The sequence below is a fragment of the Cebus imitator genome, unplaced genomic scaffold, assembly GCF_001604975.1.
Source record: "Cebus imitator isolate Cc_AM_T3 unplaced genomic scaffold, Cebus_imitator-1.0 Scaffold70, whole genome shotgun sequence".
NCBI lineage: Eukaryota > Metazoa > Chordata > Mammalia > Primates > Cebidae > Cebus > Cebus imitator.
In genome coordinates this window covers 4,485,512-4,512,368 of record NW_016107385.1, presented here as the reverse complement: position 1 = coordinate 4,512,368, position 26,857 = coordinate 4,485,512, and the positions used below count along the sequence as shown (strand labels likewise).

Below are 26,857 nucleotides of genomic sequence, written 5' to 3'. Positions count from 1 at the left end.
GTTTTCACCCTATCCCTTCTGCTGCTCCAGGTGGAAGACTTAGGAGACCTACCCTCATTTTGGGAGGGCTTGTTGGGGTCAAAGCCTCTGTCCCTTCTCCAGAGCATATCCAGCAGCGTTACACTTGGGTTGTTCATTTAGAATGAAAAAGAAATACATGGCCACAGAGGGGAGGCTTTCTTGGGCCATAACCTCATGCTGTAGATAGGATAGGTATGAAGAGCCTGGCCAGATACAGTGGAGGCATTAAGCCGTATTGATCTAGCATGATCTAGGTTCCTGCTCCTAGATCAGGCTGAATGGCTAGTTTCACTCAAGCCCTTGCCCACTGGAGCCCTTCTTGGCCGACTCCCAACAGACTGTGTTCCTTCCCATCTTCGCTTCTCCTCAGCCCAGAGGGAGCACTTGGTCCTACTTTGGTTTACCTGGTGCCCTGGGCTAACACAATAAGTAAACTGGACCCTGGGGGCTGGTCTTCCAGATCTTACCTTGTCAGAGGGAAAACTGTGACCATACCTTGTTCAAAACCAGCAGGTGTTTGCTCAGAGACAAGGGTGCTTCTGATAAGAGTCGGGGGCCATCTGTGTCTATCAGAATGGCCAGTGGGACTGGGTCACCCTCTGTGAGACCCATAGCCTGCAGTCTGTGACTTCTTGGGGTTCTGGGTCTCTGGAAAGTTAGACCTATGAGTAAGGAGAGGAATCGGCTGAGCTAGGGCCAGGCTGTGGAAAAGGCTTGCCCGAAGATCCCTTTTGACTCTACATTTTCTCCTCTCTGAACCTGGATGGGTTCCACTTATCTTTCTTGGACAGTGAGCCAGACAGACTGTTTTGTGAGCCTCTGGCTGCCCACTGCCTCTCAGAAGAAGCTGAGGACTAGGACCATCTCCAACTGCCCAAACCCAGAGTGGAATGAAAGCTTCAACTTCCAGATCCAGAGCCAAGTGAAGGTGAGACACGGAGGACTGCACCTGTCTGCCCTGTCTGCGTTCTATTCCCCTCTTGCCCTCTTGTCCTTCTCTTTGCCTCTTTGTTCTTCTGCCTCTTTTTCTTCTGTCTACCTCTTGTCCTACAGACCTATCTTCCCACTTACCCACTACCTCCTTCTCTCTGTCTCATGGTTGCCCCTCTCTGAGTCGATTTATCTTTCTAGCTTTTTCCCCTAGTCTCTCTTGTCCTACTTGTTGCTGAAACTAGGTGTCTCTTATCCAAAACAGATTGTATTCCCAGAGCCTTCTCCAAGCAGGGAAATACACAGAGTAGAAGAACAATTCTATTCACTAGATCCGAGGCCAGTCTAATTCCAGCCAGAGGGTTCTCTCCCTCTTAAATTCTTTTCATGTTGCTTTATTATTTCCATTTCTTTGGGTGTGTATTCTTTTATTTGTTGAGTTGTTTCATAGGATTGGTCTACTTCAGCTATGTGATAAGTCTAAGTTGAGTTCACATCTCCCATGGGATAATTACCCTTTGAGCCTCTTGAGTTGTGACAGCCTCAGCAGAGAGCCTTTAAGATAAATTTGGTCTCACGCTAATGGCATCAGCCCCAGTCTTGAGGTGCTTGAGGCTGGACAGCTCCACCTTACTGCTCCCAGGTTTTAGGGAAACTTATTTATTTCTTTTACATGACATACCCTTTTTGTTTTCAAGAATGGCTTTATATTTACTATTTTTACAATATCTTTTCTCTCACACATATGAGGTGGTGAGGGAGGAGGATTTAGATGTGGGCTCTGAGCAGGTGGGTTGGCCCTAGTAATTACAAGGTCAGCAATTACATCCAGTTGGGAACCCCCAGAACTACCTATGCCCACTAGATGGATTTCAGGGGTAGGACCATCCTCAACCTGCATCTCCCAGGATCCTTGGATCAAGAGGCCTCGGAGGTTAGTCCAGGTCACAAATTGACCTCAGAGTTCAGCTAGATGACAGGATAGTGGCTTTGAGGCCATCCATGAGAACTTTCTAGGGGCAGATGAGTCAAAGGATAGCGTTTACAGACCTCACACCAACCCCACGAATTATCAGAACCCCTACAAGCTTTGCCACCTCACTCCCTGGAGTTTTAGATGTTAGCTTCCCTGATCTGGATTTTCTAGCACCAAAGGGAATGTCTTCAGGCCCAAAGGCCCAGTGCTGGCCACATTCTATATCCTGGCAGGGGCTTGCTTCTTGCTCTTTCCCATCCATCTGTCCCCTCAGGTGAAATGAAATCCTTTCACACTTCACATGTCTCTGCCAAGCTTGTAAAAGAGGCAAAATTCTCTAGTAGGAGAGTGAGAGCAGAGGGCCACAAAGGCTTCGGGGAGTTGGAAAGGAGGGAATGGACACTTTCCATCCTTGATTCCTTTTCCACCATGTGTTTCTCATGTCTGAGAAGGGACTTCTGGGCTGTCTCTCGTCCCTCTGACCTACCTCCTTGCTAGGACAGAGGTCAGGCTCCTCATTCTGGGAAGGGCTCAATGCAACCATGGTGACCAGACTGGCATCCTTCCTTCTCCCCTAGAACGTGCTAGAGTTGAGTGTGTGTGATGAAGACACAGTGACACCAGATGACCATCTCTTGACAGTTCTCTATGACCTCACCAAGCTCTGTTTCCGAAAGAAAACCCACGTGAAGTTTCCACTCAACCCACAGGTGGGTGCAGGGGTCCAGGCCCTCAGACTCTGCCCTCATCATAAGCTCAGAGCTGCTGCTTATTCCCACAAAGCCATTCCCCAGGACCTTCTCGCTGCACACAGTTAAGTCGAGAAAAGATGGTGCTGCTGGCTTAAATTCCAGCCCTGTCACTCACTGTGGGAGGCTGTAAAAATCACTTCCTGAGTTCCTACTTCCTCATCTCCACAATGCTGATAATAATACCTACTGCACAAGGTTGTTGTGGGGCTTAAATGAGAAACCATAATCCAGGCACCCAGCAAGGTTCACAGGACGCAATGGAGATGTAGTAAGTTCTGGTTGCCCTTCCTCCTTTTCTTTCCTGCAAGTCCCATTGCTGGGGTGGCCCCAGGAACAGAGGACAGATGAGGGTAAAGGCAGTTGAATCTGCAGATCAGAGACAGTCAGAGCTGGAGCCCCCAGGATGCTGTCAATTCAATCATTCAACCAGCGCTTGAGTGGCTGCGAGGGGCCAGCACCGTTCCAGGCACTGGGTCCCCTCTGGAACTAGCATCTCTGCCCTCACCTAGCTTACATTCTGGTGGGGAAAGTGAGGCCCAGTGAGGCCCCAGCTTGCCTCTGGTTACACAGAAAGAGGTGTGAAGGACTCCGTGAGGGAAGGAATGGGAGCATCTCAGCGCTCCCTAGCCACAGGCACTGAGCCCCTTGGGAAGGTAGGAGAGTGGTGGGAATCAGGGAAGTGACAGAAGGGAGCCGTTCTGGGGCAGAATGCACATGCTGGAGCTGGGGGTCAGCTCCACTCCCCGATCTCCCCTGGGCTGCCAATGAGGCTCCTGATATCAAAGACTTGCAGACAGAGATTGGCAGAGGAGACTGCAAGTGCATTCCATGGCAGCAGGGCAGCCGTGGGGGAACGATGGAGGCATGTTCCCAGGGGCCCCCGCAGCAGCAGAGGGCTCTGGTTGACAGAGATGTGCAGACACCACTCACAGCCGCCTTCCCTTCCTCCCCACCAGGGCATGGAAGAGCTGGAGGTGGAATTCCTGCTGGAGGAGAGGTGAGTAGGCCAGGGCGCCGGGGCCCACCAAGGTCCTGACTTCTGGCAACGAGCATTTCAGAGTCAAGTTGGCCCTCTTGCCTCCCACCCTCTTCCAGTCTCACTCCTGGAACTAACCGTGACTTGTCACTGTGCATCAGAATCACTGGGAGCTTCTCCATAGCGTAGGAGCCGGGGCCCCACCGCACTTACCCAGCTCTCCTGCACTCAGCATTGCTTTAAAGATCTAGCACTCTGGCCAAATGGAGTCCTGGGGGTGGCTTCCAGGAATACTCCCTGCTACCATGGTGATGGAGGCCTTGTTGAGTCCCAGCTGAGAAGGAGGTCGGAGGCCAGGGGTCTCCTCCTTGACCAGAACTGTTAGAACAAACACCCCAAACCTTGGCCTCAAATGGAGGCTGCCCCCTCTGCAGCCAACTCGGGAACCAAGTCAGTGGGAGGCTCAGGCCCACCTTGCAGGGCTGTTGCCAATCATTCCCTTTTATTATTATTATTTTTTTGTAGACAGAGTCTCACTCTGTTGCCCAGGCTGGTATGCTGTGGTGCGATCTCAGCTCACTGCGACCTCTGCCTCCCAGGTTCAAGCGATTCTCCTCCCTCAGCCTCCCTAGTAACTGGGATTACAGGCATGCGCCACCACACCCAGCTAATTTTTGTATTTTCAGTAGAGACAGGCTTCCACCATAATGGCCAGGCTGGTCTCTAACTCCTGAACTTGTGATCCACCCGCCTCGGCCTCCCAAAGTGCTGGGATTACAGGTATGAGCCACCGTGCCCTGCCCCAATCATTTTCAATTAGGAAAATGACCCAGGGTCCTGGAGATATGACTGTAGCAAGAACCACAGAGCTGGAGGTCTAGAAGGAGAGAACAAAGAGGAAAAGCAGGCAGGCAGGCTGTAACTGGGCAGCTCGTTCCTCACTCCTCCGTCTTCACCTTGTGATGAGCCCAGGCACAGGAGGAGAATGACAGGTGGGAGACAGGACAAGAGGGCTCGTCAGCTGCCACTCAAAGAATCCTGTGCCTAGGGGATCTTCAAACTATGTGAGGGAACTTACTTCTCATCAACAACTGATTGGCAAATAAAAATCGACTTTATTTATTTCACATTGAAGAAAATCAAAACTCTCCCCTCCAATTCTTGATTTGACAGGATTTTTAGAGGGCGGGGAAAACTCCTGGGCTGAATTAGGGCTTGCAAAATGAAACGTCATGCTTGGTAATAAGAGTTGACCTGGTGAAACTCCATCTCTACTAAAATGCAAAACATCAGCCCGGCATGGCGGTGTGCACCTGTAATCCCAGCTATTTAGGCGGCTGAAGCAGGAGAATCACTTGAACCCAGGAGGCAGAGGATGCAGTGAGCTCAGACTGAGTCACTGAGGTCCAGACTAGGCAATAGAGCGAGACTCTGTCTCAACAACAACGAAAACACAACTGAGTTGATCTGGAGACAGTCATCTTGGGCTTAATTTTGACAAGGGATGCTGTGGACTCTGCCAGGCTAATTGAAACCTTGGAGGCTTATGTTCTCGACTTTATAACACAAGCACATTTAACATTCACCCTCTCAGCTGGGTCAGATTGTTAAATGCATAAATTAAAAGCACAGAATGGAGAAAGGATGATTTTTCGCTACCAAACTGTTTATGTGTGCTCTAGCTGGTGGGTTGCAGCCATTTCTGCAACCTAGTCATTCTAACCCCGTGCAGTTGCATCGGGTTGGACATAAAAAAATGTATCCTTTAAAAAAAAGAATAGAACTCTTCTACTCTTCTAACCTATAAATCTATTTTTTATCAGGACATTTTGTTTCAAATGTATGCCAGTTTCTTCCCTGACAACCTATAAGGCTAAGGTTTCTGTGGCTAAGATTTTTTATGAGAACAAAGAAGGCTCTGTCATTTCATTGTTGACGCTATGTATTCCCTTTGTCACCTTTAGAAGAATCCAGTCAAGAATGCTAGAACTGACCAGGAGTTCTTTTGTTTTGCAGCCCCTCTCCACCTGAGACCCTCGTTACCAATGGCGTGCTGGTGGTAATTGTCTTCCTGGGTTCCTGTTGCTCCAGAGGCCACAGCTGGCTGCTGCTCTCAGGGAAACAGAACCAAGGGAGAAAACACTGGGCCTAACTTGGTCCCTGTCCCATCCCGAGCCCTGCAGGAGTTAGACTAACTGAGGCCAGCCAAATGGGGTGCAGGCAGCACTGGGGCACCAGCTGGGGCTTCTGTACAAAGGGACAAAGTAGCTGGGACGTCACACTGGCCTGGCACCCCATATCCCGCAAAGATGACCTTCCCCTTGAAAATCTCCCCAGTAAAAGAACCCACTAAGTGTGGCGTCCTCTCGGACTCAGTCTTGGTCCTGTACCCCATAACCCCAGTAATTCTACAAGCACAATTTTCTTCTTTTTTTTTTTTTGAGATGGGTTCTCACTCTGTCACCCAGGCTGGAGTGCAGTGGTGCTATCTCAGATCAGGGCAACCTCCGCCTCCCCAGCTCAAGCACAACACCACACCTAGCTATTAGTTTGTATTATGCAAAGACAGGGTTTCACCATGTTGCCCAGGCTGGTTTCAAACTCTGGAGCTCAAGCGACCCACCCTCCTAGCCTCCCAAAGTGCTGCGATTATAGGTGTGAGCCACCACGCCCGGCCTACCATCACAATCTCTGTATTAAAAATTGTTTCAGAGCCAGGCACGGTGGCTCATGCCTATAACCCCAGCACTTTGGGAGGCCAAGGTAGGAGGATCACTTGAGCCCAGGAGTTCAAGACCAGTCTGGGCAACATAGTGAGACCCCATCCCTACGAAAAAAAATACAAAAATTAGCCAGGCATGGTAACATATGTCTGTGGTCCTAGCTACTCAGGAGGCTGAGGTGGGAGGATTGCCTGAGCCCAGGAGGTCGAGGCTGCAGAGAGCTGTGATTGTGTCACTGCACTCCAGCCTGGGTGACAGAGCAAAACTCTGTGTCAAAAACAAAAATTCATAATTCAGCTGTTGGTACAGCTATTTTAATTAAATACATCCAGTGCCCCAGGGTTCAAGGAGACCTCTCCCTCAAAAAAAAGAGTCTTTAGGAATACATGGCAAAGGAGGATGATCTGCCTCTCCATCTTGACGAGGCCATTTTGTTGGAAGCTCTCTCTTTGAAAGTCCAGAGCTGAACATTCCCTCAGGTCAGATCCCCAGCCCGCAACCAAGGACCAGACCCTTAGTAAACTGTGACCGTGGATCCTAGACATCCTAGGCTAGCTTCATGGTCAAGCATCCTATCTCTGAGTGAGATGGCATGGCTTGATGGGGTTCAGAAACTGTGCTTAACACACCCTGCATTCCCCAGCATCAGCCCCCAGCATCAGCCCAGTCGAACCAATGCTGAATCTATCTGCTGGTCCCTCCTTTCCTCCCTTCAGCCCAGAAGATGGAGGAGGTGGCTGGTGCTCAGATGCTCAGTGACCCTCTCTTGTTTTTTACAGTCTCGACAAGTCTCCTGCCTGGAGGTTCATGCACAGTGCAGGAGGTGGAGGAAGAGGGAGAAAAGTGAGCCGTTTTGCCTTTTCTGCCTACTGGGGGACAAAGGGGAGCTCCTTTCAAATCCCATCAGCATTAGACTCTGCCTGGTCGGGGGCTTCCCTGGCTCAGGGGGACCAAATGCTTGGCCAGAACTCCTCAGAATCATCTCACTCCCAGGGGTTATGAGCCCCTGACCTCCAAGTCTGCTCAGTAAAGGGCCTGTTCTCCCAAGTACCTACATAACCTTGGAGTTCCCAGGCCTGATGAGTGTCCCAGGCCTGGGGTCCCAGTGCTGCCCCCTCTGTCCACACTTGTCTGTGCTGTATCCTGCCAGGACCTTGGGTTGCCTAGGTCAGTGAGGTGGTCAGCACCTGAGGCCCAGGGCACCTCTAGCTATGCCCCTTCGTCTAGGCAGACCATAGTTCACAGAGTCCTAGCACTTTATAGCTGGCAGAGACCTAAGAGATCCACAAATACCAGACCCCCGACCCTACTCCCCACCCCACCCCACCCCATGTTGCCCATGGAAGGGGACCAGACATGAGGGAGGGAGGGAGGGCAGATAGAAGAGCCCTCTACCCCAAAATCGGCAGTGTGCTGACAGCCTGCCTCCTCTGCAGTGGGTAGGTGACTTTGGGGCATCTTCTAGCAATACTGAGCCAAGAACTGGTTCTGAGCACCTTCTCAGCATCGTAAAGGGTTTTCTGGGGACCATGTTTGTCTGCATCGTCATAAACCTCATTAAAATGCAGATTCCGGGGCCCTGCCCTATCCCATAGATTGAGACTCTGAGGCATTTGAACAGTGCCCCAGGTGATTCTAAACTCCTCCTGGACGCCTCCTGAGAGGCTTTCTGCTGGACCAAGTAGGGGTGGGGAGTAAGAGGCTCCCGGGATCTCACCCCCTTGTCCTCTCTCCCAGCGAAGGACCTCCTGGTGATGGTGAGCGAGTCCTTTGAGAACACCCAGCACGTCCGGCCCTGCTCGGACCCCTGCAGCCCAACGTCTGCCTGCTTCCACTATCCTAAGTACTTCCAGTCCCGGGTGCACGTGGAAGTGCCCAAGAGTTACTGGAGCTGTGGGGTACAAGACGGTGGCCGCTGGGGGAGGTGTGGAGGACTGGGGCAGGTGGGGGGTGCCAGAGGAGCCACGCAGCCCCTCTCACAGAACCTGCCCATCCCTCCAGCTTTGCTGCTGCGGCTCTCGCAAGAATAGCCCCATCAGCCAGCCCCTCGACTGCCTTCCAGATGGCCAGGGGATGACCCTGCCTGTGGTGAGTGCCTGGGTCTGGAAAGGGGCCCTTGAGCTACTTCCCCTGGAGCTCCTGTGGCAGGAAGATGGAGAGAGTCTGGGGGGTACAAGAGAGAAGGTGGCTCGTAAGAGTCGCTCTCAGGTAGGATGGAGGAGTCTTGTGGGGCAGGAGATTGACAAGCTACAGTGTGGCCCAAAGACCATATGGAGGCAGAGTTGGAGATGGTGGGGAGATCGTGTCCGGAAGAGGGAGGCGGGGGTGGAGCGCCTGTGTTTGCGTGTGTGTGCTGCGTGGGGTCTGGATGGACAGTGTGGATCTGGGGCCACTTGGCTCTGAGCTGTCACCTCTGACAAGCTTTTCATTTTTCCCTCCTCAGGGCGAGAGTTATGAATTACACGTGAAGTCTACACCCTGGTACAGTACCCTCATTCTGTCCGAGACGCTCACTTATTCACACTAGTGGGTGTGGAGTCGTATCTCACTGTGGTTTTGATTTGCATTTCCCCTATGCCTAATGATGTTGACCATCTTTCCATGGGCTGGTTGCCATCTCTTCTTTGGATATGTTTCTATTCAGATTCTTTTCCCACTTTTTATGTGGGTTATTCATGTTTTTATTGTTAAATTGTAACAGTGCTTTACGTATTTCAGATACAAATCCCTTGTCAGATATATGATTTGCAAATATTTCCTCTTATTCTATGGCTTATCTTTTCACATTCTTGGTGGTGTCCTTTGAAGCACAAAGGACTTTACTTCTGATGACATTTATTTTTTTGTCTTGCCTGTTGTGCTTTTGGTGTCACATCTAAGAAACCAGAAATCATTGCCTAATCCAAGGTTCTGAAGTTTTCATTTTATTTTATTTTGAGATGGAGTCTCGCTGTTGCCCAGGCTGGAGTGCAGCACGCACAATGTCGTCTCACTGCAACCTCTGCCTCCCAGGTTAAGCGATTCTCCTGCCTCAGCCTTCCTAGTATCTGGGATTACAGGTGCACATCACCACATCTGGCTAATTTTTGTATTTTCAGTAGTGATGGGGTTTCACCATATTGGCCAGGCTGGTCTCAAACTCCTGACCTCAAGTGTTCCACCCACCTCGGCCTTCCAAATCCCAAAGTGCTAAGATTACAGGCATGAGTCACCACCCGCCACTAAGGTCCTGAAAATGCATTTCCATGTTTTTTTCTAAGACTTGTATAGTTTTAGCTCTCACATTTAGGTTTGTGATCAATTTTTAGTTAATTTATCTATACAGTGTGAAAGAGGGGCTCCACCTCATTCTTTGGCATGTGAATATCCAGTTGTCTCAGCACCATCTGCTGAAAACAACATTGTTTTCAGAAACCTTGATTGTCAGAAATCAAGTGACCGTGATTTCTGTTTACACTTTGATGAGCTATTTGCTCTTGGACAAGTCCTTTGCCCTCACTGAGTCTCCGCTTTCCTCATCTGTACATTGGGAGCATAACAAGGATCCTGTGCATCACTGGGTTGCTCTGAGGATCCAGCGAGGCAGCACATGCAAAGTACTCAGTGATCTACATGGCAAGTGGGGCGCTCAGCAAACTCAACTAATGTTATTGTTATTACTGTTGTACTATTACTCATTCCCTGCTGAGGCCAAAGAAAGAATTATTTTCTAGCAGCCATTCTGCAGCCCTGTGCTAGACAAAGAGCAGACATGATGGAAATCTCCCAGGCCCTGCCTTCAAGGAGATGTGGCTTTATTAGTGAGCCCAGGCTCAGTTAGAAATGGTCAAGGTCTATCTATCTGCAGCCACTGGGGAGCTGGGCCTTGGAGGATACACAGGCTGGAGGTGGGCAAAGGGAGAACACTTCTGGTGAAGGCAGGGGACTGTGCCAAGGCCTGGAAATGGGACTGCTTCTGGGGGCTCTGAGACCTAACCCAGCAGCTCTGAGGGTAGCTTGCGGTGGGCTTGGAAAGGTTAAGCATGGTCTTGGATGCCAGGCCAGGAGCCTTGGGACAGGGATGTAATTTAAAAAAAAAAAGAGGGCAAGCATTAGGCATGTCACAGGCTTCTGCCCTCCTGCCTGCAGACCTGTGAGCTGACACAGTGAGATCAGGGATGGGATGGTTTGTCAGCTGCACACACACAAAGGATAATCGTTATTCTAGGAGCAGGAAGAGCTCATTGAAGAATGTGAGTTCCATAGGAACAGGGAGTTTCTTTATCTAGTACAGAAGAGTCCATACTGTGGGAGCTTGTTCAGAGGGATCTGGCAAAATGATCTCAGGGCCTCTTGCCACCATGCCTGGCCCTGGGCTAGAGAAGCTCCCTGGGGAAGGCTTTCTGGACTTTCCAGATCTGGCCGAGGAGACAGAGGACTCAAAGCATCCCTAATGCAGTGCCAGCAGTTATCTTTTGTTGAGTACCAGCTCGCACTGTGCCTGCCAAGGCTTTGGGGGCTTTGCATTCGTTATCTCTTTAAGTGCTGCAGACAGTGCTGAGAGCTCAGCATGATTCGCCCCACTTTACAGATGAGAAAGTGGAGACCCCAGGTCACAGAAGTGGCCCATGGCAGAGCTAGGCTTTGGGCCTAGGTCCAATGGACCCCAAAGCCATGTCTGTTTTGGGGAGGCAGAGACTGCAGGCCCACTACAGGGTCCTCTCTCCCTACAGCCCTGAGACACTGGACGTGCGACTGGGCTTCAGCCTGTGCTCAGAAGAGCTGGAGTTTCTGCAGAAGCGGAAGGTGGTGGTGGCCAAGGCCCTGAAGCAGGTGCTGCAGCTGGAGGAGGACCTGCAGGAGGATGAGGTGGGTAATTAGGGGTGGCCAGCCTGGGCCCAGCTGGTCCTTCCAGCACCACACCCTGCCAGCCAACCCAGGCCCTGCCCTGCCCCAGGCGCCACCTCCATCGAAGAGTAGCCTCAGCTCTTACTGCTGAGGTTCAGGCAGGTGACAGCTGTGCTGGAAGTGACTCTGTTTTATATTCACAAAGGAAGGGGAGAGCCGCAGTGGCTCCTCCCAAGCACTGAGAGCTCCTGCGGGTGGCTAAAGTAACCTTACCCAGGGACAAAATGCCCTCCTCATCCCTACCAAGAAAACATTTTAAGCTGTACCACCTCCTGCACCCCATACCTCCACCCAAAAGGCCTTAGGTCCCCCTCTCCCCAGTTATCTCTCTTCTCAGATCCACACAGGTAGACACGCTCCCAGCAATAACAGTGCTAGGAAGGTGGAGAGAAGCAGCTTGCACCCCTAGGGCCTGTCCCTTCTTCCCACAGGAGCAGACGATGGTGCCTCTGCCAGAGCCCTCGGTTGCCTCCCTTGCGTGGACCAAGGCCCACACTCCCCTGGGCAGCAGGCAAGCCCTCCAAGTGCCTGCCTTCTGAGGCTGACCCTAGGTGAGGACAGAGGCCTGGCACATGCCCGAGGAGGACTTGTGATAGGGCTTTAGCCAATGGAAGGCTCTTACAGCCCCAACTCAAATGAAACACGTAGAGTAAGTCTTGACAAAGAGCCCTTTCCTCCCTCCCCTTTTTTTTAGGGGGGGCAGCTTCTTGCTCTGTTGCCCAGGCTGGAGCCCAGTGGCACCATCACAGCTCACAGCAGCCTCCACCTCCCAGGCTCAAGAAATCCTCCTACCTTAGCCTTCCAAGTAGCTGGGACTCCAGGAACCAGCCACCACGGCTGGGCAAATTTTTCCTTTTTTTTTGTAGAGATGGGGTTTCCCCATGTTGCCCAGGCTGGTCTTGAACTTCTGGGCTTAAGCAATCTGCCCACCTCGTCCGCCATAAATGCTGGGATTACAAATGTGAGTCACTGTGCCTGGCCCTATCTTTAGGGAAACATTCCAGGGGCCTCTTAAACCTCCGTCAACCCAGCGCTGGCAACCCTGCTCCTTCCCACTTCACCAGTCCATTGATTCTTGGCATTACCAGCACAGTACCTGCTGAGCAGGTGCCATGTGCCAGCCTGGGGCCTTACACCAGATCCAGCTACAGAAGATGTTGGTTTGTCCCATTGAGGGATCGCACATTAGTAGGGTTCTTGAACAAGCTGCCCACCCGCCTTGGACCCCAGTTTTATCATCTGTTAACTGAGAGCTGGAGTAACAGTGCTAAGAACTCTGCTAGACACAGCTTTCTGTGGTTTACTAAGCCTGTGTTAGGCTGCAGAGTCCTTCGCCGACACCAGAGCTGAGGTCTATTTCTAGACCCACTGCTCTGTGGAAAGGCAGGCTTCAGGTAACTCAACACCGCACCCCTGCCGTCTGTAGCCAGCTCTGCTTCCTCCATTGTTCTTTCGAAGCTGCTGTCATTCTAAGTCTTCTCCCCACTCTTGGCTCTGGAGCCTTCCCCAAACACCTGCCTCTGTGTCCCCCAGGTGCCGCTGATAGCCATCATGGCCACTGGGGGTGGAACGAGATCCATGACCTCCATGTATGGCCACCTGCTGGGGCTGCAGAAGCTGAACCTCCTGGACTGTGCCAGCTACATCACTGGCCTGTCGGGGGCGACCTGGTAAGGACACTCGAGCCACTGTCTGTGGAGCCCAGAGCAAGCCGCAACAGGCTGGCCTTGGGTCTCAGGTGAAGCTCCTCCCACCTCCCACCCCGAGATAAAGTGACTCCTGAAGCCTAGGGAGCGCCCCACGTGCAGCGGTGTGGCCTTAGGCATCCAGCTTGACTCCTAGAAGGCTCAGTTTCTGTGTCTGCACAGTGGGGATAACAACAGCTCTGACCTCATGCAGTGGCTGTAAGAGGCTCTCCCACTAAGTATGCCAGAGACACCTTATGCACTGGCCTTTCCTGGTGTTACTGTTTCCCTGGGGCTGTGGTATGGACTCAGGTACATGACCCCATGCGGCTGGGGACATGCAATGGGCAGGGCCCTGCGGCTGAGCTCCCTCCTGCTCACCCTCTGCTGGTGGGCACGGCCAGATGCTGAGCACTGGGCTTCCCCATGGGAGGCCAGGGTGAGGTCAGCTTACCCACAGAAAGCACGATGTCTGTGGTCCACTGTACTTTTAGGGGCCCACAAAAATAGGTTAATTTCTTCTAAAATCAGAATCATTTCATTAGCCAACTTTAAGGTTGAAGAAAATGTTTTAATAAATAATGTGAATATATTTGTCTTCATATAACACAGTCATTAAATACAAATTTTAATATGTTTTATGTGGCCAGGTATGGTGGCTCATGCCTGTCATCCCAGCACTTTGGGAAGCAGAGGCAGAAGGACTGCTTGAGGCCAGGAGTTCAAGACCAGGCTGGGCCACATAGGGAGGTCCTATCTCTAAAAGAACAAAATTAAAAAATAAATAAATATTTTTTGTGGGGCCCATCAAAGTCCTCCTGTGGCCTTGGGTCAAGGTGGCCTGTTAGGCATATTGAGCAGGGCCATGACTGTCTGTGACTGGTGGGTCTGTGAACCCCGAGGTCCCTTGCTGTACCTTATATACTGGAGGAGCCGTGGGTAGCCCCCATGTGAGCAAGTGGATGTGAATGGGCCTGGGGAATCCAAGGGCTCCTGTGCCACACGCGTCCCCCGGGGGCAGAGGCATCAGCCCAGATGAGACAGAAGAAGCCGTTTGCCTCTTGCCAGCTTCCTACGGCTTTTTTGTTTCTTCCTCACAAAAAGCTATGAGGGAGGTGCTGTCATTTTTCAGCTGGAGAAACAAAGCAATTTGCCAGGGACACTCAGCTAATAAAGCAGTGGAGTGGAATCTGAACCCATTCCCGGGCCCACATCCTTAACCTCCATGCCACATGGCTGCCCCAGGTAGCAGGTTAAGAAGGTAACTTGCTTACGGTAGGTTGAGGGGCTCCTGCATCCTCCTGGACTACTGTGGGGTAGACAGGAAACAGGAGGAACTCTAGGCCGAGCTGGCGTGTGATGGGTGCGGTCCCCTGGCCTGGGGCAAGCAGAAGCCGTATTCTTTTAAAAACTCATTTGCAATGGTTTCTGGAAGCTCTTTTAGAGTACAAAATTAATGGGTGAAGCTTATGGAGAGCAGGGTGCATGAAAAATCTCCTGACTACCTCCCACCTTCCAAAAACAAGTTCTGTGAGGGAAGAGGCCGCTGTTTCTATAAACGCACAGCCGCAGACTAGCTCCCCTGCCAGGGTGGTAGTTCTCAGGCGCAGAATGAAACGGACCCTTTCCTGTCCTGACATAGAAAAGCTGGATCCAGGCCAAGGGCAGGCAGACGGAGGCCAGAACCAGAGCTAGTGGGATCACCTCTTTGTTTTGCTCCCCCAACAGCCAACCTGTACCTTAAAAATAGAAAGGGAAATAAATCTTCTGCCAACATCAGAATTATGGGAGTTCACGTGGCAGAGTAGAAAGTACCAGGACCTGAAATCAGCCAAGCCTGGGTTTAAATGTCAGCTCCAGCGTTTATTTTGTGCCACCCACTGTTCTAACCACTTGACATCACTTTAGCACGTGTAATCGTCACCAGAACTCTATGACGTAGGTACAATTATTGTAATTCTCCCCATTCCACAGACAGGAGAACTGAAGGGAACAGTGATTAAGTAGCTTGCCCAAGATCACACAGCTAGTGAGGGCGAGACCTCGTTTGATCCAGAAAGATCTGGATCCAGAAGCTTCATCTTAACCGCTATTGTTCCTGGCACACAGTGGGCATTGGAGAACTGGTAGCACTTTTGATTATGAGTAATAGTGTTCACCTTCCCTGCTCCTCGCCACCTGCCAGGCCTCTGCCTCGCCTCTCCTCCTCCAACTTCTCCTCCTGGCAGGTTAGGGCTCCCAATGGCCTGCCTGCCTTCCCTCCTGCCCAGGTCCAGGACTGATGAGACAGGGGCCGGGGCAGCCCTATCAGCCGTGCCTGTCCCTCTGCAGGACCATGGCTACCTTGTACCGGGACCCTGACTGGTCCTCCAAAAACCTGGAGCCGGCCATCTTCGAGGCCCGGAGACACGTGGTAAAGGACAAGCTACCCTACCTGTTTCCAGACCAGCTCTTCAAATTCCAGGAGGAGCTACGGCAGCGCAGCCAGGAAGGCTACAGGGTCACCTTCACCGACTTCTGGGGCCTGTTGATAGAGAGCTGCCTGGGGGACGAGGTAGGTGCTCAGCTTCTCCTCCTGCCCTGGCTGATGTCCGGCTCTCTTTCTTCCTCAGGGGAGTCAGGACTTCCATTGCGCACAGGGAGTTAGGTTAGACCTGTGGACGTATCTTCGGGCTGGAAGACCCATAAGGTGTCGGAATGTACAACAGAGGGAGGTGGTGGATTGTCTCCCGTGTACCTTTAGAGGACAGCTGAGACCCTCATGTTGGAGGCAACTCTGCCGAGAGGTAGCATGTCCTCTGAGAGCCATGCCAAGACACCTGTGAGGGAAACACGGGGAGGAGCCGGGGAAGACTGGAGAGCACGACACCGTGAAGTGAGGCTGACCCTAGGAGTGGGGAGAGGAAGAAAGGTCGGGTGGAAGCATTCTAGATCGTGGTGTGTCCTGCAAGGCCCTTGCAGGGTTCTCCGGCTGCAGCTGGCTGTCACGGGAGTCCTGCATCCCCCAGAACGGGCCAGCCTCGGTAACCCTGCCACACTCAGGAACAGGAAGTGCAGCCTCAGCACAGACTCAGCTGTGGATTTCAGAACACAGCAGCTGGGATCCTTAGTCAACAACACTCTGTAGTTGGAGGTCTGTAGGACTTGTTCTCATAACCACCAATGGGCCCAGTGAGGTTCCTTCCTATTCTGAGATCTAATGATCTGACTACCATGTGCCCAAGAAGAGGAGCAGCCTGTGTGGGGTGGCTGCTGCTGTGAGAGCTGTGACCCAACACAGGCTGGCCCCCTTCCTGGACACATGGCAGAGCAGAGGGATCCCCAAGGGGTGTTGTGATTCTGGACCTCAGAGCGGGCTCAGCCGACATCCGTGCCCTTTAGGCTGCACAAGCCAAGATGAACCAACTTTGGCGGTTGCTTGGCCCCAAAGCAGAGCTTCCCACCTAACCTCTGCCAGCCCTGTGGTTCTCTGCTCCACTCCAAAGGCGCCTAGGGAGTTTTGAATTCAAATCAGGACTTGCCAGAAAATTATTGCTGCAAATTATTTGTTACAATAGTTGGTCCCATCTTCCAGAAAGCCAGACAGTTTGAGCACCTGAGAGCGACCTGATCCTCATCTTCAATCTTCCCTCATTCCTTCAATTAAATTAACCAAGTACCTCCTGCATGCTAGGAGCTGCCCTGGCAAATGGGGATTCAGAAAGGAATCAGACGTGGCTTCCAACCCCAGGCACTCACCACTCCTGATGGATCCCACGCACCCTACCCCTGTGCAGCCCACCACCTAGCCTGTCCTCCCTACTAATGAAGTGGAGCAGGCAGAGGCCAAGGGCATCAGCTTTGGGATTCAGGCAGGACGGGGTTGAAATCCAGGCCCTGCTCTTTACTATTCCTTAAGTGGGGATTGCATCAGTAAGTGCCGGTTAACATTTTCAACAATATTGTAACAATCGTGAGTGCCGCATATGATGAGGAGAAGCACTGAGTCTTCCGATATCAGGAGTCTTGGCATTCTGGGGGTTTGGTGGGAAGGAGCGGGGTTCCCAGGAAAGCAAGGGCAGGGTTGATGTTGGGAGGCCTCTGCTCTTACTCTCTGCCCACAGCAGGAGACCCTTGCCTTTGGGTGCCCTCGACAGTGAGTGTGGACTGGGTCTTCCCTGAGCCTACAGCTTTACTTCCAGGACCGTCGGCTCTGTGATGCCCAGATCTCTGGGCCCAGTTATAACCCTGTTTGCTTTCAAAGGATACCCACATGTCATTGGGCATATACATGTGTTTACCATCCCACACGGGTTCTGTAGCCTTTGTACACTTGGGTGACGAGGGTTGGTCACCCAGAAGTCAGCTGGTTGGGCTGGGGTCAGAGTCTGGCCCTCTAAGACCTTGATTCTGCCTTATCTGCAGTGGCTGATTCACTTTGGGAGGTTGCCTGTGGCCGGGGCTGATCTGCAAGGCTCCCCATTCTGGGTATTAGAGGGACCTCAGCCACCATCTAGTGCTCAAGTCCTAAGTCTTTTGTTAAAAAAAGGAAGAAAGGGAGGAAGGGGAGGGGAGGGAAGGGGGAAGAGAAGAAAGGGGAAGGGAAGAGGGAGGAGGGAGGGGAGGAGGGAAGGAGGGAGGGAAACTTTTTCCCCTCAACTTTTTACTTCTCAATTGAGGGAGCTCAACATGCCAAAATGATTTTTTTTTAAAAAAACTGGAGCTGCTAAAAATGGAGCTGCTCCAGTTCTAGCAGAGGGAAGGCGATGGGGCAGACAAGGGTCAGTGTCAGCCTCTCCCACCCCTTCCTTTTTATCTGCTGGCCCCTGAGACCAAGACCCTGAAGGACTGTCCTAAACTGTGGATCCAGTCCCGGGTCCCGGCCCCTGTCTGGTGGCGGACAGCCTGAGCAGGTGGTGTGCATGCCACGGGTGCCTTTTAAGAGTGCTCCGGCTGGTGTCCGCTGCGGCCTATGCAGCAGCCTGGTGAGCTCAGGAGCCAGAAGCCAGCTGCAGGGGTCCAGATTGTCCCCTCATTCTGCACTGTCTCCCCAGCCCCTGGGCTGCTGCTTCTCTTTAACCATTCCGTTTCCCCACAGAGAAATGAATGCAAACTGTCAGATCAGCGTGCTGCTTTGAGCTGCGGCCAGAACCCCCTGCCCATCTACCTCACCATCAATGTCAAGGATGATGTAAGCAACCAGGACTTCAGAGGTAACACCAGTGGCTGGTGATTTATAAGTAGGGGGTCCCTTCTTGGTGGGTAGAGGCACCCAGCACCTCCAGGTCCCCCAATCCCACCCATCTTTGCCAACCTACATTCAGACTGTACCCACGGCCTGAGAAATCACCTTTGCTATCCCAGTCTGCCCTGCTGCGTGGGTGAGGCTGGCAGGTGCCATTTGCAGCTTCCCTGGGCATGTGTTTGATGGGACTGGGGAAGAGAAAGGTCATGAAAGGAAGATATTTCTAAGCTGCCCAGAGGGGGAGACTCAAGAGACCTGCTTCAGGGTCACTCTTTGTCCCGTTCGACAGTCTCTGAGGTACAAATGAACAGTCCCGTCCCTATTGCAAAGTTGAGCCTTGCCATGCCAGCAGAAGCTGGCCAAGGGCGCCCCCGTGTGTCCTTTGGGGGAACTGTGGCCTCCCAGTCCCTGGCTCCTCAAGGCCCAGGAACCAGTGCCTGCAGGCAGGAGCGGGCTGGGCTGTGTGGACGGCTCCTGGCCTGAGACTGACCCCTTGTCCTGCTGCTTCATGTGCAGAGTGGTTCGAGTTCTCCCCCTATGAGGTGGGCCTGCAGAAGTATGGGGCCTTCATCCCCTCTGAGCTCTTCGGCTCCGAGTTCTTCATGGGGCGGCTGATGAAGAGGATCCCAGAGTCTCGAATCTGCTACATGTTAGGTGACTGCCTTGGAAGTGGCGGAATGACAGGGGGCTGCTGCCACAGTGCTGGGCTGTCCTGGGTTGGCCCCTGAGCATGTGACACTCAGGACACTTGCCAGCATCGCCTCATCCTAGGAGAGGCTTCTGAGCCAGCCCCGGAAGGGCTCCAGGACTGGCCTGACCTCCCTGCAGCCCTTTCAGCCCAGGACATGACAGGGGCCCCCAGGTCACTGGGGACTGGAGGGGGCTGGTCTCCAGCAGTCTCCCTGCGGTCTGTTCAGCACCACACGGGGGATAGCAGACTCAGGCAGAAACTTCTTTAGCTCCCATCCACTTCCCCTCTGGCTTCAGGCAGCAGGTGCCTGCTTCCAGGGGCCAACCCCGCCCTAGGACCTAGGGACCAGGGAGACCACAGGGTAAGGGGCAGGGTCACCAGGGAAGCCTGGGCCAGCCTCCCACCCTAAGCACCTCGGTCCTTCAGGAGCCGGGCCCACTGGGTGCAGGGCCCACTTCAGTTCTTCCCTTCAGAGTCTTCACTGCGGCCGTCAAAGGCTGCTTCGCAAACAGACCCACAGTCACAGCCTCGACATGCCCTTATTTAAATTAGTTGTCTCTGCCCTGCCCTCTTTCTATCCCAAACTAACCCATCCCAGAGATCCAACTCAGGCCCATCTCTTCTGTGAAGCTGCCCCAGAAGCCCCCAGCCCACGGCGGCCTCTCCTTCCTCTGAACACCTATGCCGCTGAGCATGTGGTTTAGAAAACTGTGGTCAAAGCACTCGGGCTTGTACTCTGGCCTCTCACTCACTAGCTGTGCAAAGGTGGCCAAATGGCCTCACCTCTCAGTGCCTGGGTTTTTACATTAGTTAATCAGGCTTAAGAGTAAAACCTACCTTGCAGAGGATCCAAACGGGTCAATGTCTAATGTCCTACGTTTAAAAATCATAATAAGAAATAGCATTTACATTTACTGAGTGTTCGCCATGTGCCAGGTGCTGCCCTAGATGCTTTACATGTATTCACTGACAGCAGCTGGACTTGAACTCAGAGCCTGTACTTGCCAGCATTCAACCCCTGCTGGGGCTGTGCCTTAAATACATTTACAACAATGTCTCCCGGCACCCAGGGGAGGGAAAAGAAGAGCTGAGGGCTGAGACCCTCAGTCACTGTGTTGAGTAGCACAGGGAGGGGAAAGGGAGGTGGAAGTCTGTCCCACCTGCAGAGCAGCCTGGCTTGGGGGGGCCGGGGGAGAAATCAAACGTCAGTGTCTGCGGGGCCTGGGGGCTGTGGGGTGGAGCTGCTCACGCTGGCCCTGGCTCCCCAGGCTTGTGGAGCAGCATCTTCTCCCTGAACCTGCTGGATGCCTGGAACCTGTCACACACCTCAGAGGAGTTTTTCCACAGATGGACAAGGGAGAAAATGCATGACATCGGTGGGTAAATCCTGGCTTTCCCTCATTGTTGGGTGATGGGGGGCAGGGTGTGGATCACAAACCGAGGACCAGGCCAACTGCCACATGTTTCCGCATCATCCCCTACGGCCCAAGACACAGGAAGGCAGCTGGGGCTACAGTGTCTTCCCTGCCTGGAGGGGGTGACTGTAGGTGAGTGATGCCCGTGCCAAGGCTGGGCAGCAAGACTCCCAGCACCCAGGAGAGGTGAGGAGGGCAGATCTATGGCAGTTACAGGGCACTCTTTGAAATTCCCTGTCCTCTCCGGGATCATTGTTACCTGTCTCCAGCCCTCTTCCTGTCTACTCCCTCCCCGCTTACCCCGTGTCTCTCATCTGGGTCCTCCTAACTCAGTGCCAGGGCCTTGAGAGCCCCGCAAGGAAGGAATGGGCTGCTTTCACAGTGCTCACTGGTGAAAGGCAACCTGGGTGCCAGGCAACCCTGTGGGGCTTTGTGTGGGCAATCTGGGGACCCCAGCTCTCATGACCTGCCCCTCCTCCCTCCTTCCCCTGCAGAAGACGAGCCGATCCTGCCTGAAATCCCCAAATGTGATGCTAACATCCTGGAGACCACGGTAGTAATCCCGGGGTCATGGCTCTCCAATACTTTCCGAGAAATCCTCACCTACCGGTCCTTTGGGTCTGAGTTTCACAACTTCCTGTCCGGGCTGCAGCTGCACACCAACTACCTCCAGAATGGCCAGTTCTCCAAGTGGAAAGGTAACCCCACCTGGCTGCTGAGAAAGATGTGGCCGTCAAGGCTGCCACGGAGAAAGAATAAGAAAACTTCTCTGGCTGTGTTCACTGGGCCAGGTGGCCCTCTCCCCGTGGGGTGTTCCACATTTGGTGGTGTCGTCTTGAACACTGTACAGGTCTGGCAGGAGGGAGCGGTGTGGGTACTTAACTCACTGCACCTGCGCAGCAGCTCTATACAGAATCCGTACAACAGGCCCAGCAGGTAGAAGTTGGCCCCGTGTTACAAATGCGGAAACAGGGGGTCTTACTTTCTGCAGTTGTGTTCTGGGGGTACCCTTTAATGTGAGTGGTACTGGGCATAGTGGCTCATACTAGTAATCCCGGCACTTTGAGAGGCTGGGGCTAGACAATCTCTTGAGCCCAGGAGTTTGAGACCAGCCTGGGCAATATGGTAAGACCCCATCACTAAGACAAATTGTTTTCATTAGCTGGGCATGGTGATGAGCACCTGTAGTCCCAGCTACCTGGGGGGCTGAGATGGAAGATCATTTGAGCCCAGGAGGTCAAGGCTGCGATGAGCCATGATCACGCCACTGCACTCCAGCCTGGGCAATAGAGCAAGACCCTGTCTCAAAAAAAAAAAAAAAAAGATAATGTGTGTGGTACCCCCTTGGAACTGGGCAGGGGTGCCCCAGCTCAGGAACCTCCAAGTGGTAAGCGGCAGAGCCGGGCCTGAAACTGTGGTCCTGCAGCACCATGTCAGTGCTGCCACCTCTGCTGCTGGGACTGTAAGGGATTGACTTTCACCTTCTTTGGTATTTTAATTGGCCATGGTCTGCAAATGGCTCCTTGAGCCTGGCCTGCTAAGCCTCATCCTCACCAAGTGGGGCCAATCGGACACCGGCTCAGGGCCCAGGGTTTACCCTATTTACAGGCGGTCTTCAGCCCCTCATTCCCCTCAAGTATGAATATCCCATAGAAGACCAGCTAAAAGCCCAAGATAATGCTGTTCTTCCTCAGTCCACCCAGAGGGGCACTGGAGCTCAGTGGGCGTCCTGGTCAGAATGAGGCAAAGGATGCTACAGTCAGGGCGCTCTGTCCCCACAGGTGCCTCTGACCATTGGCAGAGGTCAGTCAGGGCACCGGGTGTGTCAGTAACCGGAAGGCTTGGCTTTCAGACACAGTGCTGGATGGTTTCCCGAACCAGCTGACCGAGTCCGCGAACCACCTGTGCCTGCTGGACACAGCGTTCTTTGTCAACTCCAGCTACCCGCCCCTCCTTAGGCCAGAGCGAAAAGTCGACCTCATCATCCACCTCAACTACTGTGCCGGGTCCCAGACAAAGGCAAGTGCATAGCCTCCATCCTGAGCGTGGGCTGCAACCTCTCCTGAGACAGGCCCTGCAGTCAGCGGCTTCCCTCGCTGTGAACTGGGAAGAGGCACACTCTCAACAACCCCAAGACGGCATCAGAGACAGCCAAGCAGCAGTCATGATGGGAAGTCAGACACCCAGACCTCGCGGGCAGCCAGCTGGCTCTCACACGCCATGGGGCCGGGGTTGACTTAGCCAGTTCAAATTTTACTCTTGACTTGGAGCATTTGCCATATTTGGCAATTCTTCAGCTACAAAAAACAAGTTTTTAAAAATAACCTTAACAGAGCCCATTCCATTCAAGAGCTTGTAATAACCTATTTTCAAAATGATCGCACTTTCCCTTCCCCCAGGGTATATAAGCCTCTGTGAATTACACTCAAGAATCAGGACCAGGGTTTTTTGTTTTGTTTTGTTTTGTTTTTGAGACGGAGTCTCATTCTGTCACCCAGGCTGGAGTGCAGTGGCGTGATCTCGGCTCACTGCAACCTCCACCTCCTGAGTTCAAGTGATTCTCCTGCCTCAGCCTCCCAAGTAGCTGGGATTACAGGCATGTGCCACCACACCCGACTAATTTTTATTTTTTTATGGGGTTTCCCCATTTTGGCCTGGCTGGACTCAGTCTCCTGACCTCACATGATCCACCTGCCTCGGCCTCCCAAAGTGCTGGGATTACAGGAGTGAGACACCACGACTGGCTGGGACCAGAGGGTTTTTTGTTGTTGTTGTTGTTGTTGTTGTTGTTTTGAGACAGAGTCTCGCTCTGTTGCCAGGTGCCAGGCTGGAGTGCGGTGGTGTGATATCAGGTCACTGGAACCTCCACCTCCCGGGTTCAAGCAATTCTCCTGCCTCAGCCTCCCGAGTAGCTGGGACTACAGGCGCGCACCACCACACCCAGCTAACTTTTGTATTTTTTAGTAGAGACGGGGTTTCACCATGTTGGCCAGGATGGTAGAGGTTTTATTTGTTTTTTATTTACTTTGGAAAGTTCTATTTGTGTACAGTCCTACCCTGAAGCCAGGGGAAGGGAAGTGAGGCAGACCCACCGGGCAGCAGTGATAGCAATCTATGTTTGTAAATGGGTAACAATGCACTTTCATACCTACCATCTCGTTTGGCCCTTACACCAGCTCTTGGAGGGAGATGGCACAACTGCCATCTTTCTCGTGTTGTGGATGAGAACACCAAGGCACAGGGAGACTTGCCTAAGATCACACAGCTAGTGAGCAGAGGAACAAGGGGCAGAACTGAGGGGTTCTGACACTCTAAGGCCAGGACTGTTCCTGCAGCATCATGCTTTAGAGACGCCCTTGCAGAGTCCTTTCTAGCCCTGTGCTACCGTCAGCTCCAAAGCCCATGTACATTCCACAGAGGCCTGGCCAGCTCTGGCTGTGGCCTGGCTCCAGTTGCCCTTCCGGTCCACCCACCACATCCACCCAGCTCTGTGTTTGGGTGGGAACACCATCGAAAGGACTTCCGTCACAAACCAGCAAAGCAGTTGGGGAGCTGAGTTGTTAGCTGGGGAGATCAGGAAGCTGGGGCTAAGAACTCTGTGTTTCTTGTACACTCCCACTCCTCCTAATGCTCAAACACATCCTCTTGCCATTCCAGCCCCTGAAACAAACGTGTGAGTACTGCAGCGTGCAGAACATCCCCTTCCCCAAATTCGAGCTGCCAGATGATAATGGAGACCTCAAGGAATGCTACCTGATGGAGAACCCCCAGGAGCCCGATGCCCCCATCGTGACTTTCTTCCCACTCATTAATGACACTTTCCAAAAATACAAGGCACCAGGTGAGCTGCCTCTGCGCTCAGTTCCCAGCACCCGCTGCGCTTGGCCTGGGAGCTGCCTTTAGACCTGCAGCGTCTGCTAAGATCGCTAAATGGGACACCTGGCTCAGCTCCAGCCTGAGCCCACCTTGGCTTCCACAAAGAAGAAAAGAGTCCCTCCCATTCCCTCACCCCCATGGGCTGGGAATGTCATCCCCTATTCTTTCAACATTCTACATTTTTTGACATTTGGCCGTGTGCCCAGTACTGTGCGTGGGGCTAGGGCAATCCTCCAACAGGCAAGCTGTACCCCGCCCTGAGGAGTGTGCGTGTACATGTGTGAGGATACATGTGTACACGTTTTCATGCGAGTGTGTGTGTGTCCACGAGTGCAGGTTGGTTGGCCTTGGGGACAGATGTGGAAACAAGTCATTCCAACCTAACATGACAGAATCTATAACAAGTCCTCCTGCTGCCCCCAGGTGTAGAGCGAAGCCCCGAGGAGCTGGAGCATGGCCATGTGGATATTTATGGTCCCAAAACTCCCTATGCCACCAAGGAGCTGACATACACGGAGGCCACCTTCGACAAGCTGGTGAAACTCTCCGAGTACAACATCCTGAATAATAAGGACACGCTCCTCCACGCCCTGCGGCTTGCAGTGGAGAAGAAGAAGGGGCTGAAGGGCCGGTGTCCCTCCTAGGCCCCAGGGAGCCTCCCCTGCCCCGTGTCAGCTTCTACCGCCAGATGTACAGGACCCATCAGGGCCAACCAGGCTACTACGAAGCCAGCTCTGCTCTCTGACAACAGGTTGCGAGCGGGTTGTCCTGGGCTTTCTAATGAAAAATAAAAATTTTTTTAAAGTTGAGAAAGTCAGAGAGAGAGAGAGCAGCCCTGTTGGGGTTTTATACCCACTGGAATTTCTTTAAGTGCTTCCCTGTAGAGAAGGCAGTCTCGTAGCCACAGGCTCTCGCACATCTGTGGAAAGGAAAGCATGGGAAAGAGGCTGCACACCCAGAAACCTCAACTCAGAGGTGGAGCCCAGGGCTGGCAGCCCTCCTCTCTCTGCCCTCCACCTTGTGTGGCAGGCCTAGAGAAATGCACAGGAGGACCTGAGAGGCACTATGCATTACTCTGAAAAACACTTTAAAATTCAAGGCAATTCTAGTTTCATGATTTTTTTTTTAGACGGAGTCTTGCTCTGTTGCCAGGCTAAAGTGCAATGATGCCATCTTGGCTCACTGCAACCTCCACCTCCCTGGTTCAAGCAATTCTCCTGCCTCAGCCTCCCAAGTAGCTGGGATTATAAGCACCTCCACTACGCCCAGCTAATTTTTTGTATTTTTAGTAGAGATGGGGTTTTGCCATGTGGGCCAGGCTGGTCTCAAACTCCTGACCTCAAATGATCCACCTCCCAAAGTGCTGGGATTACAGGCATGAGGCACTGAGTCCGGCCCTAGTCTCATTTTTATAGGCAATTATAGTTTGTGATTTTTATGAATCTGGGTATTAATGGCAAGCATGAAGCTGGAAGATCTAGATGGAGCCCTAGAGACAAGCCAGTCTCTGCCACAACAAAGCCAAATAGGTGGTCGATTTCAGGGGCTCTCTGCAGCTACTCAGAGCTCCACAGCTGGTCATCCATGTGATCATGACCAGGCAGTCATGCCCAAGCATCCAGCTCCAAAGAAATGCCAGGCAAAGCCCAAGTCTACAGCCCAGGTTCACCAAATGAGGATCTGGGATGGAGTTCAGCAAGGTCAGGCAGGCTGCAGGTAAATAAAGTCAGGTGGCAGGCAGGCGACGCATCCAGTGCCCCCACTCCAGCTGTCGGTGCTTATGGAAGATCCTGCTCCAAGAGCATTGCTCAGTGTCTTACCGCCCTATCTCTCTGGCTGCCAGATGGGATTGCTTATTTCTAAATGTGATTCCTCTTATCTGTCTTGTCATCATTCTGGCCAGTGCATTCCAACTCTTGGAGAATCACCCAGAGAGACTGAAACTAGGAAGAATTAATCAAAAAATACTGGGTTATCCCTCAGAAGAAGAACCCATCCTTGAAGATTGCTTCCTAACAAATCTCTAGGAAAATGCTGGGACACAGAGAAGCCCAAAGTCAACGGGTCTCCCTTCAGGCTGGAAACATAGCCAAGGAAATGCATAACCAGAGCCATTGACAGGCCCAGGCTGATAGAGGTGAAAGTAAAAAGGCAGGAAGACATGAGGTCTGCAGGAAACCCAGCAATCCTGGAAGGCAGAGTCCCATTCCTGGGCCACCGTGCTGCCTAAGCAGTCTTTGGGTTATGAGGAAACCAGTGGTGACAGGTACCAAAAGTTTAGAAAAATCAGCCTCCAATTTACATCCTTGCCACTCAAAGTGCAGTGGGGAACTGGTTAGACATGCAAAATCTCAGGCCTCAGCCCAGCGATACTAAATTAGAAGCTGCATTTTCAGGAGATTCCCACACCCTCGTGGGAATCTCCCACACCCCCTGATTCTTATGCATATTAAAGTTTGAGAAGCATGGATTTATGCCACTAAATCAGAAGTTAGAAGCTGCATTTTCAGGAGATTCCCACGCCCTCGTGGGAATCTCCCACACCCCCTGTGATTCTTACGCATATTAAAGTTTGAGAGGCATGGATTTATGCCACTCCCTCCCATAAGCTTGGAACGGATGAATCACTGCTCCCTTGAGCCACTGATAAACTGAGCTCTGGACTGGCAAAACTGGCCCCCACCCAGGTAATGCTAACCTG

The 26,857-nt window shown here is 52.5% G+C and overlaps 1 protein-coding gene across 1 annotated transcript in view; it reads left to right on the top strand.

Moving 5' to 3' along the window:
- The window catches only part of PLA2G4E (phospholipase A2 group IVE), a 41,165-nt gene extending 15,865 nt beyond the window's left edge, over nucleotides 1–25,300 (top strand). The window contains exons 3-20 of the mRNA XM_037739471.1: nucleotides 813–949; nucleotides 2,506–2,637; nucleotides 3,636–3,676; nucleotides 5,672–5,714; nucleotides 7,158–7,221; nucleotides 8,116–8,276; nucleotides 8,380–8,466; nucleotides 8,822–8,859; nucleotides 11,091–11,226; nucleotides 12,799–12,935; nucleotides 15,282–15,504; nucleotides 18,028–18,142; nucleotides 18,691–18,828; nucleotides 20,134–20,241; nucleotides 20,775–20,978; nucleotides 22,133–22,299; nucleotides 23,938–24,121; nucleotides 24,580–25,300. Coding sequence (XP_037595399.1) covers nucleotides 813–949; nucleotides 2,506–2,637; nucleotides 3,636–3,676; nucleotides 5,672–5,714; nucleotides 7,158–7,221; nucleotides 8,116–8,276; nucleotides 8,380–8,466; nucleotides 8,822–8,859; nucleotides 11,091–11,226; nucleotides 12,799–12,935; nucleotides 15,282–15,504; nucleotides 18,028–18,142; nucleotides 18,691–18,828; nucleotides 20,134–20,241; nucleotides 20,775–20,978; nucleotides 22,133–22,299; nucleotides 23,938–24,121; nucleotides 24,580–24,800 — 2,336 coding nt within the window. The 3' untranslated portion in view covers nucleotides 24,801–25,300. The remainder of the gene's footprint in view (nucleotides 1–812; nucleotides 950–2,505; nucleotides 2,638–3,635; nucleotides 3,677–5,671; nucleotides 5,715–7,157; nucleotides 7,222–8,115; nucleotides 8,277–8,379; nucleotides 8,467–8,821; nucleotides 8,860–11,090; nucleotides 11,227–12,798; nucleotides 12,936–15,281; nucleotides 15,505–18,027; nucleotides 18,143–18,690; nucleotides 18,829–20,133; nucleotides 20,242–20,774; nucleotides 20,979–22,132; nucleotides 22,300–23,937; nucleotides 24,122–24,579) is intronic.
- Nucleotides 25,301–26,857: the final 1,557 nt, after the last annotated feature.